Source organism: Cyprinodon tularosa, unplaced genomic scaffold (genome assembly GCF_016077235.1).
Source record: "Cyprinodon tularosa strain WSP-4 unplaced genomic scaffold, ASM1607723v1 ctg245, whole genome shotgun sequence".
In the NCBI taxonomy this organism is placed as follows: Eukaryota; Metazoa; Chordata; class Actinopteri; order Cyprinodontiformes; family Cyprinodontidae; genus Cyprinodon; species Cyprinodon tularosa.
In genome coordinates, this window is record NW_024038908.1 from 490001 (window position 1) to 502949 (window position 12949).

At 38.3% G+C, this 12949-nt stretch overlaps 1 protein-coding gene across 9 annotated transcripts in view; it reads left to right on the forward strand.

Moving 5' to 3' along the window:
- ncoa2 (nuclear receptor coactivator 2) overlaps window positions 1-12949 on the forward strand; it is a 95737-nt gene that overhangs the window by 31270 nt on the left and 51518 nt on the right. For 6 of the 9 annotated variants that reach the window (XM_038287743.1, XM_038287750.1, XM_038287752.1 and 3 more), the window contains one exon: window positions 12410-12517. In XM_038287743.1, the coding sequence (XP_038143671.1) occupies window positions 12429-12517 (89 nt within the window). In that variant the 5' untranslated portion in view covers window positions 12410-12428. Of the gene's footprint in view, window positions 1-5261; window positions 5320-11097; window positions 11109-12409; window positions 12518-12949 lie in introns of those variants that run through there. The other 3 variants (XM_038287745.1, XM_038287747.1, XM_038287748.1) reach the window with 2 other exon arrangements.

Sequence of the window (12949 nt, forward strand, 5' to 3'; positions counted from 1 at the left end):
CACATCATTTTTGAAGAAACACTTTTATATAAATTGTCTGTTATCGACGCTGACGATTTAATGTTTTAAAATATTTGGCTTTGCTCAACAAATACCATTGCAGATTCAGAAAATTTTTTAAGGGATGCCCCTTTTTTCTTCGAATTTTGCTGTTGTCATTTTTGAGGATGCACTCTTTTTGATTGCATTTTCTGTTACTAAGTGACTGTTGAAGCATATAATCTTATATTTGAAAAATACTGGACTTCACAAACTATTGGTTGGTTCAATAATTAATTTTCAAGGGATGTTCTTTGTGTTTGAATTGAATTTTCTTTTGCTGCTGTTAATTAGTGCAAAAGAACACTGTTTTGTGTGATGATGCACAAAAAAATTGAAGGGCCAAAATCTTTTGTTTTCTGTTATAGATAAGCCAGAGCTACTAAATATTTTGTTTTTCATGGCTTTATCTTCCACAAGTCCCGTATCATGCAAAGATTATATTGAATGTGAACTTCTCAGAATCGGTTTTGGCCATGAAAAGGTATCAAATTGGTTATCGTATCGGTTGAAATTGTTAATATCATGCATCACTACTCCTTAAGTTTGCATCATTTTCATAGTCATCCAAATGTTGCTAAAGGTACTGATGATTATGAAATATATTGCGGTTTGAGGATCCTTTATTGTAATAACTTTTTTTTTTTACTACTTCATATGAAATTCTAAGATTGCCACTCCAAAATCCATATGCAGTACTCAACCAATGTATTTCCAAGGATTTTTCTGACAGTAAGATTCTGTACCGTCTGCTTCTCATCCTGCGACATCCTGAAGGTTCTGCCATGATTAAAGATTGATGAGAGTGATCAGCTTTCATTTGGGGGGGGCCTTGTTGTTGCTCTCTGCCACTTTAGGGCCATTACCTTGCAGTGATTTCAGAAAGGAGAAAAACTTGAGTGGAACTACGTTGTACACAATATGAACAGCTTTACCCTTCTGAAGATTTTTTGCAGGTTTGAATTCGAGCCTGTTTTTGAACAGTGGATACTCAGCTTAAATTCTGATCAAAGCTAAGAAAACTTTTCCACTTGAGGAGTTCTGGATAGAACATATTGACAGACGAAAAAGATTTTTGGAATCTTAGAGCAGTAATTATATCAAAAATCTTGAAATAATATTTTGCATTTAAGTGGGTTGCACTGTCAACTAAAGGCATGTTTTAGAGTCTCTATACTCAAGTTAGTGTTTAATCGATCAGTTGAAACGTCAAAATAGTTGACGATTAATCCACCTTATATGGTTAAACAAACCCCCATAGCGCATTCTTGGAGAACAGTAGCCAAATAGTGCCTTATTAAGGCTTCCAGTAGGGCTGAAGGATTTTGGCAAAAATCTAAACTGTCAAAATTTTTGAACCAGTTTTTCAAATTTTTTCTGTCAGCTACAAGTTACAAGTTAATACAAGTGTTACTCCTCTAGAGATAATCAAGGCTCAACGTCGTTCTTTTGGTTTTAACAGCCATTTATTGTGGACTCGTCTTATAAAGCCCCCAAAAATGCTGTCAGAACTAAGAAGGGAAACTGAAACCCAAATTAGCTCAAAACAAATATAAAGGTTTACACAAATAAATCCAAGTAAAACAAAGTCGTACCTCATTGGCCGCATAAACTCCAGAGGAATAAAGATAACTTATACAGCTTTTCTCAGAAAAGCAGTCTTAAAGCTTTCTGGTGAAACTTCTTGAAGAACCACGTGCAAAAAAAAAAGAACCGTGTCAATCAATCTTTCGTATGGGCAACAACGTGACATGCGGAACAAAAAAAAAAAAGGTTCCTCCTTAAATTTTAAGGAGCTTTTTAACAAACGTACACAAACAACATAAATTTATCGAAAGTTATTTATTTATTTATGATTGAACTTTTAATTTCAATATTTGTATTTATCAACTGTTGTTTTTAACTAAATATTTGAATATTTAAATGTGTTGACTCTGATGGCAGCTACAACAAGTTACAAGTTAATACAAGTTTTAGAATCTCTATACTCCAGTTGACGATTAATTGATTACCAAATTAGTTAATTCATAATTGATTAATCAGGATTAATTGTTTCAGCCCTGGTTAGATGCAAACTTAAAAGAAAAAAGCTGTGCCTTAAAATGGGAAAAGTTGCAAAATGCTCTAACTTTATTTGCATTTAACATAATGCCTCAGTGAAATACATTTTTTTTTTTTTTTGGACAGTACAAATATTCTTTACCGGCAAATAATTTTATCTTCAGGTCCACTTGGCCGGTGAGTCAACAAGTTTATTTCAGCCAAATTATATAGGCTATATTAAATCTAAAAGTAAGTTGTTTGTAGCAGAATAAGCTTGGTGGTAGAAATAAATCAGATATGCCCCTGAAACTTGTTTATAATTGAAGATTGATACAAAGTATTCCCAGTATCCCAGTAAGATCTGAACCAATGTAGTCCAGTATCAAAGTCCCAGCCACTGTTGTAGTCTGTCAAACCGTGCGTTAAGATTAATCATCTAAAACGAAGCACAGAAGGTTTGACCCATCGCCATGAGAAACAGCTGTTTGATACATTTACTTCTTAGTCATGTCAATGCTGATCTGTTATGGGCTAAATGATTAAATCCCAGAACAGAGATGTTACCTTTAAGCTGATTGAAGAAGTCACATGATTCTTCAGCACCTCTGATGAAGTACAGCTTAAAGTTTGAGCAACATAATTGAGCCCTTAGCTTCACCTTGAGCAAGTCAGAGTGAAACCTTAAGTATTTCACTTTGTTTTTCTGCCCTCTCTCCACCTGGCTTTGCTTTTCTTTTCACCCAGATTTGATCGCAAGACATCTGGTTCAGGATAGCAGCAGCTGCCAGCAAGGCTGGATTCACTACAACCTCCACCAGTATTGAATTCTGTTGAAATTGATATTGTTTCAATACATGTTTGCCTTCAATACCATATTGGATGAATCCAACAAGTATTGTGTGTATTTTGGCTCTACCGACAACTCTCTTAACCCCTGCAAAAATACTGAAGTGTAAAGCGAGAAGACGAGTGTCCTCAGGGTCGTGTTTTTGTTTTGTTTTTTTGGTGATGATTTCCTCGTCAGTTTGTGGGGAAATAAATTACCCACATTACAGCCCTCTGGAAGCACTCTTTAGCTGTGTGCTCTTGTTCCCAGTGTTCCTCCTGGGGCCAGTTGTGCCGAGACGCCATGTGAGGACAAATTACACAGCAGCGAGACATTGTTCGGCTCAACAGAGGTTTTGCTCTTTCTGGAAGGGGCCTTGTTATGGCAGTGAATGAGACTTCAAACGCTGCCCCAATAGCTTCTGATTCACTTTGATGAATAGTTTTGCCCAGCGCCCAGTGAGCTCCAGAAACACTAGGTGTGTCTCTAAACAAAGCCATGTTAAGCCACAAAATTACAGGAACGGCACTCTGGCAGATTCAGGCTCCACTTTGCAATGAAAGACATTTTTTTCTTCTATTGCATTTTGAGTTAAATGGACAAATCACTATTTTCATAATCTTTACAGCAGACTGGCCATGAAACGTTGTTTTGATAGCAATTCAGAGACGAGAGAATTGTTTTAGAACAACATATTTTTAACAGGATTGTCTTCTATTAGCAAGACGATATGTTGTTTTCTTGGCTGCACATGCTGGCGAATGTCTAAGTTGTATGTCGAAGGTTAAAAGCCACCCGATTAAGCAGGTTATACCAGCCGAGTTTGACAGGAGGAAGCACGGTTGCCTTCAGCGCTTTACTTGTCATTCCTGCGCTCCTCTCTTGCCAGACTGGTTGGCTCCAGCTCAGTCCTGGAGGGTCTGCTCGTGTGACACCCAAGTTATTAGCAGTGACACACACACCTATACCCACCACTCTCAAGAGCACTCCCAAAGTCAATAGATTTCTCTTTTTTTATTCATTTTTGAAGTAATATTTGATGTTTTGAATGTAGATTTTTTTGTTAGAAATGTAATTTTGACAGACATGCAGCTTTAGCGTCTGGAAATTTACCACCGTCATTTTCTGGAGATGGTGTTGTGGCTGTTACAGCTGTTTAATAATCATCATGCAGCCTTGGGAGCCGGTCACGGATATGATAAAGATGAAAATGACGTGTGAATTGTTCACACTGTCAGAGGCAGCCCGTCAGCTTGCAAATATCCACAGTCTGTGTTGATCCGAAGGAGACGGTTACTACACTTGTGTAAGATCCAAGCTCAGTTTCAGAGTGGCGACTGCAAAGAAGGGTCCTGCTCAAATAAACCTCCTGACCCCGCATCATTTCCTCTGTCCTTTAGTCTGTGCTCTCCCAGTCAAAGCTGCTGCCGCTTTGCCAGGAACTCAGAAGATAACCAAATGGTGTGTATACAGCGTATTATAACTAAAGGGTAAAAACACACTTCTGTTAACACATATCAATCACAAAAAGATCATCTGCTGTTATTTGCATAGTATTATCTCTCAAATTCTTTATTTTAAAGTCTTGTTAAGACACATGAAGCACTTAGTACTTTCACCGTCCTTATCTAAGGGTAATTAGTCTACATAAGAGCTCATATCACTTTCCTTCAAAGTCTTTGACTACAATTTCTTACACTACTAAATGAAAGCATGTCATGGCTAGCTGAGACACATCTCACTTGGTCGTTGAGGTTTGAGAAACGGTTATTTTACTGTCTGCTGTTTTTTTTATACAGTCACTGACTTGCACTAATGCCAGATAAACCATGTGTTCCAACTTGGTGTAATAATGAAGTAGATGAGCTGACAGCTTGATGAGCTGCAAATTTAATAGATGCTTCCTAGAATATGCCAATCATTGAAGAACATAATGAGGTTACCTACCCTACCCATCTGTAACCTATTTATTGCTGTCAGTCATACAGGGACAAAAGTAGCGGCGAATTGTTCTTATCTGCACGGTCATTTATCAGTATTAATCTTTGTATGTATAAGATAAAAGAGTTTTGATTGAGAATCTGTCACTGTTAATTAGAGCCGGGATTTGTTCATAAAAAGTAATGGTAAAGTCGAAGCCAAATATTTATGTTCACAGTAGAAAAACAAATATTTTTCTCACCGTGAATCAACTTTTAAAACACTTTCTTTTTTGATCTCATGGGAAAATTAAATATAAAGAGCCAACAAATCACAAGAACAACAGTGGCCAGCCACAAGTGTGGCTCATCCATAGGAGGAATATAGGTGCCACGTAAATCTGTTCAAACTCTTATTTTTTGTGTGTAAACAGCATGGGAATGTCCAGCCGTCGTGTCGTTCAGGAGGAAAACAAGATCCATGTCCCAGAGGTATCTACCCAAACACAAAGGCAAAACATGCTGTTAAGGCTGACCAAACTGTCATTATCTACAGTGAAACAAGTTCTCTAAGGATATGAGCTGAAAATCCACTCTGGGGGGAAGAAGTCATAATTTGAAGAGTACCTCAAAAGAGTCGGATTACAGTTTACACATGACTAAAGAGACTTATTGTACATTACATCGTACGCCCTTTGCTAAAAATATTAGAAATTCTACGCCCTGTTTTGGGGATTTTGGTATGCACTCATTTTCCAGAAACTTTGCTCAAATGTTCAACATTTCACAAGCAGTAGTGGAGTGGAGTTTAAATTAATTTTTGCTGCTCGACACACCACATCAGCCAATCAGAGAAGCTGATCTGTGAGCTGGCAGGGAGACAGACACAGCACTGCTTATTAGAGCTGAGACAATCGGATTAATCGTAAGTAATCAATTATTGAAATAATAGTCAAATAATTTAGTAATTGATTTATCGTTAACTGGAGTTTAGAGACTGTAACATATGCCTTAAGGTGACAGATCAACCAATTTAACAAAAAAACACTTTGTCTGTCAGTATGCTATGTCCGGAACTCCTCAAGTGGAATCGTTGTAGTTTCATCAGGTTTAATTTCATAAAAAGTTATCTTTAAGAAACCTTTGGCAATCCGATTATTGATCGAATAATCGAAAAGATAATTGACAGAATAATCTATTTGCAAAATAATCATAGCCCTGCATCAGCCCTACTGCTTAGTGTGAGTGTATGTATGTATATATGTATATTAGGGATGGGACGATTTATGAAAACCGTCCGAACCGTTCGGTTCGACTGTCTCGGTTCGATTCCCATGGTACTGCGACCAAAGCCAACCACGAGTAGTAAATAAGAAGAAGAAGCGAAGCAGCTTAGCCGGGTGCAGCAGGGAAAAAAATCAGTTGTTGTGGAGAATTTTGTCGGAATGGCGAGTGGGAAAGAACATGAGTTGGAAGACGCGCCAGCAGCACTTTATAGGTCTGCTGTATGGGAGCGCTTTGCATTTAGAGTGACCTACGATGACGGCGGAAAGAAAGTTGTGGATAAAAGTTCAACAGTGTGCAAGCATTGTGCAACACGTTTTGTTTATGCTAACAGCAACATGACCAACATGTCATGCTAAAATATTATTCAGTATTTTTAAGGATAGGTCTTTGATCTATGAGCTATAGAGGAAACTAAGTTATAATGTGATTTACAAAAGTTTTTTTTAACATTTTTTTATTTTATGTTAATTTTTATTTGTTGTTTTGTCTAAAAGGTTTTTTCCTTATAAATTTCTCTAAACTTCAGTGTATTTTTATGCAGTGTAAAGGGTTAGGGTGTATACAAATATTTGCATTCAACTTATTTGTTTAAAAATAATGACAAGCCATATATCCTTTCCACCTTTTACATCTTAGCTGTGGCTGATCAGATGACTTAATGACTTATGTAAAATGACGTCTATTGTAGACCATTATATTATTACCAATCAAATGTGACTCATAACTAGAGAAATTTCAATCGAAGACTGTATCGATTTTTATCAGCTTAAACATAGTACTATGCAATGAATGTCAGAAATGTTGGCTTAAGAGTGAATATGTTTGACTAATCTGTTTAGGATTAGCATAGGACCTATCTTTAGATATTTTGTGTGACCTTGTTTGGCAGGAAAGCTCTTGAGCAGAACCTTCAAACCAGTTATAACAATATTAAATGACCAGTTTCTGTTGTATGTAAGCTGCAGACATGTAGAACCAGATTTAGAGGGTATAAAGACTGAAACAGAGTTTCTATTGAGATCCTGATTGTTGAAGGGTTTTTTCTCTCTGTGAGGTTGAGGGACTACAATGGTGACAATTATTTTTAAGATTTACTGACAGGTCAGGCAAACATGCTATCATTTACTTACCGTGGTAGTGTCCTTGAACTTTAAATTTATTCCTCAGGGTCGTTGAAGCTTTTAGTAATTTTCAACACGTGCCTCTTGTTGATGTCAGGTAATGGGATTTTAGTACACCAAGGGTTCTGTTTAGTTTCAGGGTCAGTTTGGGGCTAAAAGCAGGCAAGGTTGTGTTTTTTACCCGCTGTAGGGTTTGTAGGCGTTTCTTACCCAAGCAAGTGACATGTGTAGATGTAAAAACATATTTTCCATGTGTTTTTATCTTTATTTTATTTTCAGACATCCAGGCCTATTATTTAGATGGGGAACTCCCCTGTTAGTCCTCATACATTGAGATCAGACCCCCTCTTCTTCTCCCCTCTTACAAAAGGAGCCGACCAGCCCTCTTGTAGGGCTGGCTGACTTGCTGTCTGTGTTGGTGTCATTGAGACGTGCTTGGTGCTTAAAGTCTCTCTTATTTGTCTCAATGTAGAGTGACCCATCACTGCTGCTATGTCAAGGAGATGGAGGCAACCAATCATATCTGGCTCAGGAAGCCACACTGAGCCAATGGGGACCAGACTCCCCATGGTAACTTGTGCTTAAAAGCCCTGGTCCAACCAATAAAAATAGAGAATGGAGCTTGGCTTTTAGAGTTTAATGGCCTGCTGCCATTAATAAAACGATATAACCTCTGATGTTGAGTTTTATGTTTTCAGCCAGCATGAATCGTTCTGCACAGAGATGGTGCTGTTAAAAAATGCTAAAAACTAGGACACTGACGTTTGTGTATCAATATCTGTTCACTGGGAGAAAAAGTCTACAGTGGAACTCGCACTCCTCCAAACATGTTTTAACGTTTACCATCTCCTCTGCTTCACCATAACTTTGACTTCATTGGTTTGAGCCCAGGCATAGCTTTTAGCATAAAGTGGGTCATTTCAGCGCAGAAGGGAGTCAGGCTCAGGTTTTCATGGTTACTACCTCACTCATTATTTTAGCCTGTCCTTGCCAGGCAAAGCTACTCTCCTCTCCACCAAATTCTGTTGCTCTCCGCACTGTCCCCTCCTTATGTAATAGCTGAGCAGCAAGCAGTGTGTGTCATAGCTGTTTCCATGGTAAGAGTAGCTGAGACTGTATCACAACACAGCATGTGCCAGCTGTGGTACCTACGCTGGAAAAGACTGGAATTTACATTTCAAACGTGTATCTGAGATCAGATTCTTTTACGAGCCTAAAGCTAAAGAGTGTGTTTTGAGTTCCTTTGATCTTTTTTTTTTTTCTATTTGAAAACTACAACCTACAATTTACGTTGTTTTTTTGTTTTGTTTTTGTGAAGAAATCAAAAACAAATTAGTGCATGATTGTAACTAGATACATTTTCTTGGCTTACATTTAAATGTTTGTTCCCTTTTGTTTTGACTAAAATGTTGCTGCATGTTTGTGACCATTTTTACTAGGATAATGGTAAATAGTAAAATAAGGAAAATATTTTCTTAAGTTACAAAAACGCCTTATGTATATGGAATGACAAAAACCTGTTAATTTGTTGCAGCTCTACATGCTGGATGGCCAAGTTTATGCCATTCTTTAACTGTGTCAGTGCCACAGATTTCACCCGAATGAGACAAAATGTTGTAATTTAAGGCAGCATAGATACTTTTCTCATACTGTATTTCTCAAACAAGGTTGCTTTTTTGCATGCTTTTTATTTTTATACTTTTATTTCTTTAGTTTTTACATGCTAGTGTACTCTAGCCCCCTTTTATATATTAAAACCCAGGCCCATTAGCTGCTGACAGATTTTCTAAGGACAGTGGTAATTAATAAGACATTACTGCACTTTGATTTAATAATTGATAGTTTTTCATCAAGTGCCCTAAAATTCTGCTTGTGGCATCTCAAGTAGAAGAAGGAGCAGTTTTTTTGGGATGCATTTATGTTGATTTTAGGAGACCCCTTCTAACTTTAAGGCTTTTTTTTTTTTTTTATCTGTATCAGATTTATTATTTGTAAGTTGCAGTTTCCCTCTGACTGTGGTAGAAAAGCTGCTTCATTGATATACAGGTGCTGGTCATAAAATTAGAATATCATGAAAAAGTAGATTGATTTCAGTAATTCCATTTAAAAAGTGAAACTTGTATATTATATTCATACATTACATACAAACTCATATATTTCAGATGTTTATTTTGTTTAATTTTGATGATTACAAATGACAACAAATGAAAATCTCAAATTCATCATATCAGAAAATTAGAATATTGTGAAAAGGTTCAAAATTGATGGCCCCTGGTGCCACACTCTAATCAGCTAATTAACTCAAACCACCTGCAAAAGCCTTTAAATGGTCTTTCAGTCTAGTTCTATAGGCTACACAATCATGGGGAAGACTGCTGACTTGACAGTTGTCCAAAAGACGACCATCGACACCTTGCACAAGGAGGGCAAGACACAAAAGGTCATCGCTAAAGAGGCTGGCTGTTCACAGAGCTCAGTGTCCAAGCACATTAATAGAGAGGCGAAGGGAAGGAAAAGATGTGGTCGAAAAAAGTGTACAAGCAAGAGAGATAACCGCACCCTGGAGAGGATTGTGAAACAAAACCCCTTCAAAAATGTGGGGGAGATTCACAAAGAGTGGACTGCAGCTGGAGTGAGTGCTTCAAGAACCACCACACACAGACGTATGAAAGACATGGGTTTCTGCTGTCGCATTCCTTGTGTCAAGCCACTCTTGAACCACAGACAGCGTCAGAAGCGTCTTGCCTGGGCTAAAGAGAAACAGGACTGGACTGCTGGTGAGTGGTCCAAAGTCATGTTCTCTGATGAAAGTAAATTTTGCATTTCCTTTGGAAATCAAGGTCCCAGAGTCTGGAGGAAAAGAGGAGAGGCACTTCATCCACGTTGCTTGAAGTCCAGTGTAAAGTTTCCACAGTCAGTGATGGTTTGGGGTGCCATGTCATCTGCTGGTGTTGGTCCATTGTGTTTTCTGAGGTCCAGGGTCAACGCAGCCACATACCAGGAAGTTTTAGAGCACTTCATGCTTCCTGCAGCTGACCAACTTTTTGGAGATGCAGATTTCATTTTCCAACAGGACTTGGCACCTGCACACAGTGCCAAAGCTACCAGTACCTGGTTGAAGGACCATGGTATCCCTGTTCTTAATTGGCCAGCAAACTCTCCTGACCTTAACCCCATAGAAAATCTATGGGGTATTGTGAAGAAGAAGATGCAATACACCAGACCCAACAATTCAGAAGAGCTAAAAGCCACTATTAGAGCAACCTGGGCTATCATAACACCTGAGCAGTGCCACAGACTGATCGACTCCATGCCACGCCGCATTGCTGCAGTAATACAGGCCAAAGGAGGCCCAACTAAATACTGAGTGCTGTACATGCTCATACTTTTCATGTTCATACTTTTCAGTTGGCCAACATTTCTATAAATCCTTTGTTTTTATTGGTCTTCAGTAATATTCTAATTTTCTGATATGATGAATTTGAGATTTTCATTTGTTGTCATTTGTAATCATCAAAATTAAACAAAATAAACATCTGAAATATATGAGTTTGTATGTAATGTATGAATATAATATACAAGTTTCACTTTTTAAATGGAATTACTGAAATCAATCTACTTTTTCATGATATTCTAATTTTATGACCAGCACCTGTAATAAGGTGTCCTTTCTTTTATGTGTCTGGGATCTACTGGAGTTCTTTTTAGGTCATTGTAATGTCTGTGAAGAGAACAGCGCCCCAGTGGTGAATTTGCCAATCCTGGTGTTCTCTGATGAATGCCAAGTGTCCTGCAAGGTGTTGCGCTGTGTGCTCAATCCCCATCTGTGGACATCAGGCCCTCATACCATTCTCATGGAGTCAGTTTCAAACCGTTTTTGTGCAGCACATGCACCTTTGTGGCCTGCTGGAGATCATTTTTGCAGGGCTCCGGCAGTGCTCCTCCTGTTCCTCCTCGCACAAACGCAGAGGTAGCAGTCCTGCTGCTGGGTTGTTGCCCTCCTATGGCCTCCTAAGTCTCTTGGTGTACTAGCCTGTCTCTGGATACTGCCTCCAGCCTCTGGAGACTATGCTGACAGCCACTTGTGTGGGTGGCAGAGTCCATCTCATGCTACCACAAGTGTGAAAGTACCATCAACATTCAAAAGTGAACTAAACCAGGCAGAAAGCATGGGTACTGAGAAGTTGTCTATCGTCCCCAATTGCAGAAGCACACCCTTTAATGATTCGATCTTGCAGAAGTTTGATTTAATTTTATTGTAGTGTTTACGTACCCGCTTATTTTTTGGAGCAATGTATTATCTGAGTATGGTCAGTTAATTGGAATGATCAAGGCATTGGCTTTGAAGCTATTCCATCTTCTGGACAAGCAATATCCTAAGGATTTTAATTATTCTTTTTTCATCCTAATTAAACAAATAAAAGCCTGTACTTTAAATGTGCAACACTTCCCAACTCAAACCTGGCTCCCTGCCATGTTTATGCTTCTCGGTTCAACTGTTTGGAACCCTCAGGACACCAGAGAGACTTCGTAATAAAACTTCTGCTTTAAACGTCCAACCTTGAATAGATTTAGGAATGCATTTAGCAAAAACCTTAGTCCTTTATCATTTTGCTCAACAGAGATAATGCATCTTTTATTAGCCACGTTTTATTTTTAAATCACCTCAAACTGTGCAAGTTTTGATTACTGCATTTCGTTTTTGATGGACCTCAAACATGCCTGCTGAATTTTGCCCGTACAGTGACGCAGACACATGTTGTGACTGTAAACTCTCTCTATTCTTAATGTGAGCTAGCTTTACTTGGTTTTGTGTAGCGAATGGGGTTTTCTCAATACATGGTTGAGCGCACAGTCTGTTGCTGCAGGCAAAGTGCGGTGCTCTCATTTCAGTCTCTCTGGGGAGAACTGTGCCATCGGAGAGAAATGATTGAATCTCTACCTCTGCTCCATTTTCACTCATTTCTCCTGGACTAGAGCTTGCCGTGTTTGTGTCTGTCTGTGTGTATTTGTGTATGTGTGCTCTATGCAGATAACCATATGAGCCCTTACTTAGTCCTGCATTGTCATCCTTTCACATACCTTTGTTTTCTTAGATTTTGCAAAGTCATTTAGGCAGTGAAATAGCTGTTTCATTTGTAAGAGATATTTTTCCTGTGTGCCCTTATTTGCAGACGCTGATATGCATTGAGAATGAGTGGAGTCGGTGAAAACTCATCTGACCCTGCAAGGGCAGAAGCACGAAAACGCAAGGAATGCTCTGCCGAACTCATAGGACCCAGGTAAGCTTCAAGAATTATCAAATCCTACTTATTCTGTCTTATACCCACATCCTGAGATTTTAGATTTCCTTCTTTTTATTCATTTTTAATTTAAAGTCACAGTAGGTGAAACTTTTTTGGAACTTAAGAGGGAACTTGATTAAGAAGGGGGCCAGGTCCTTCCCTCCCCTTAGCCTTTTCAGATTCTAATTGATTGTTTAGTATGCATGGTTTTAGGCAAGAATGGGAATTTTTTCTGCCAATAATTTAGGTAATTATGTATTTAATGCTCAATAGTCTTGTCCCCTCATCAGGAAAAAGGCTTATAAGACTGATTTGTCTTTGATAAGCCATGTAATTTCTAATTTCATAAAGGTCAGAGACTACAAATGCGTATCGAAACCAAATGTAACTTCATAAAATATGTGCGATATGGAGGAATTTAGTTGTATT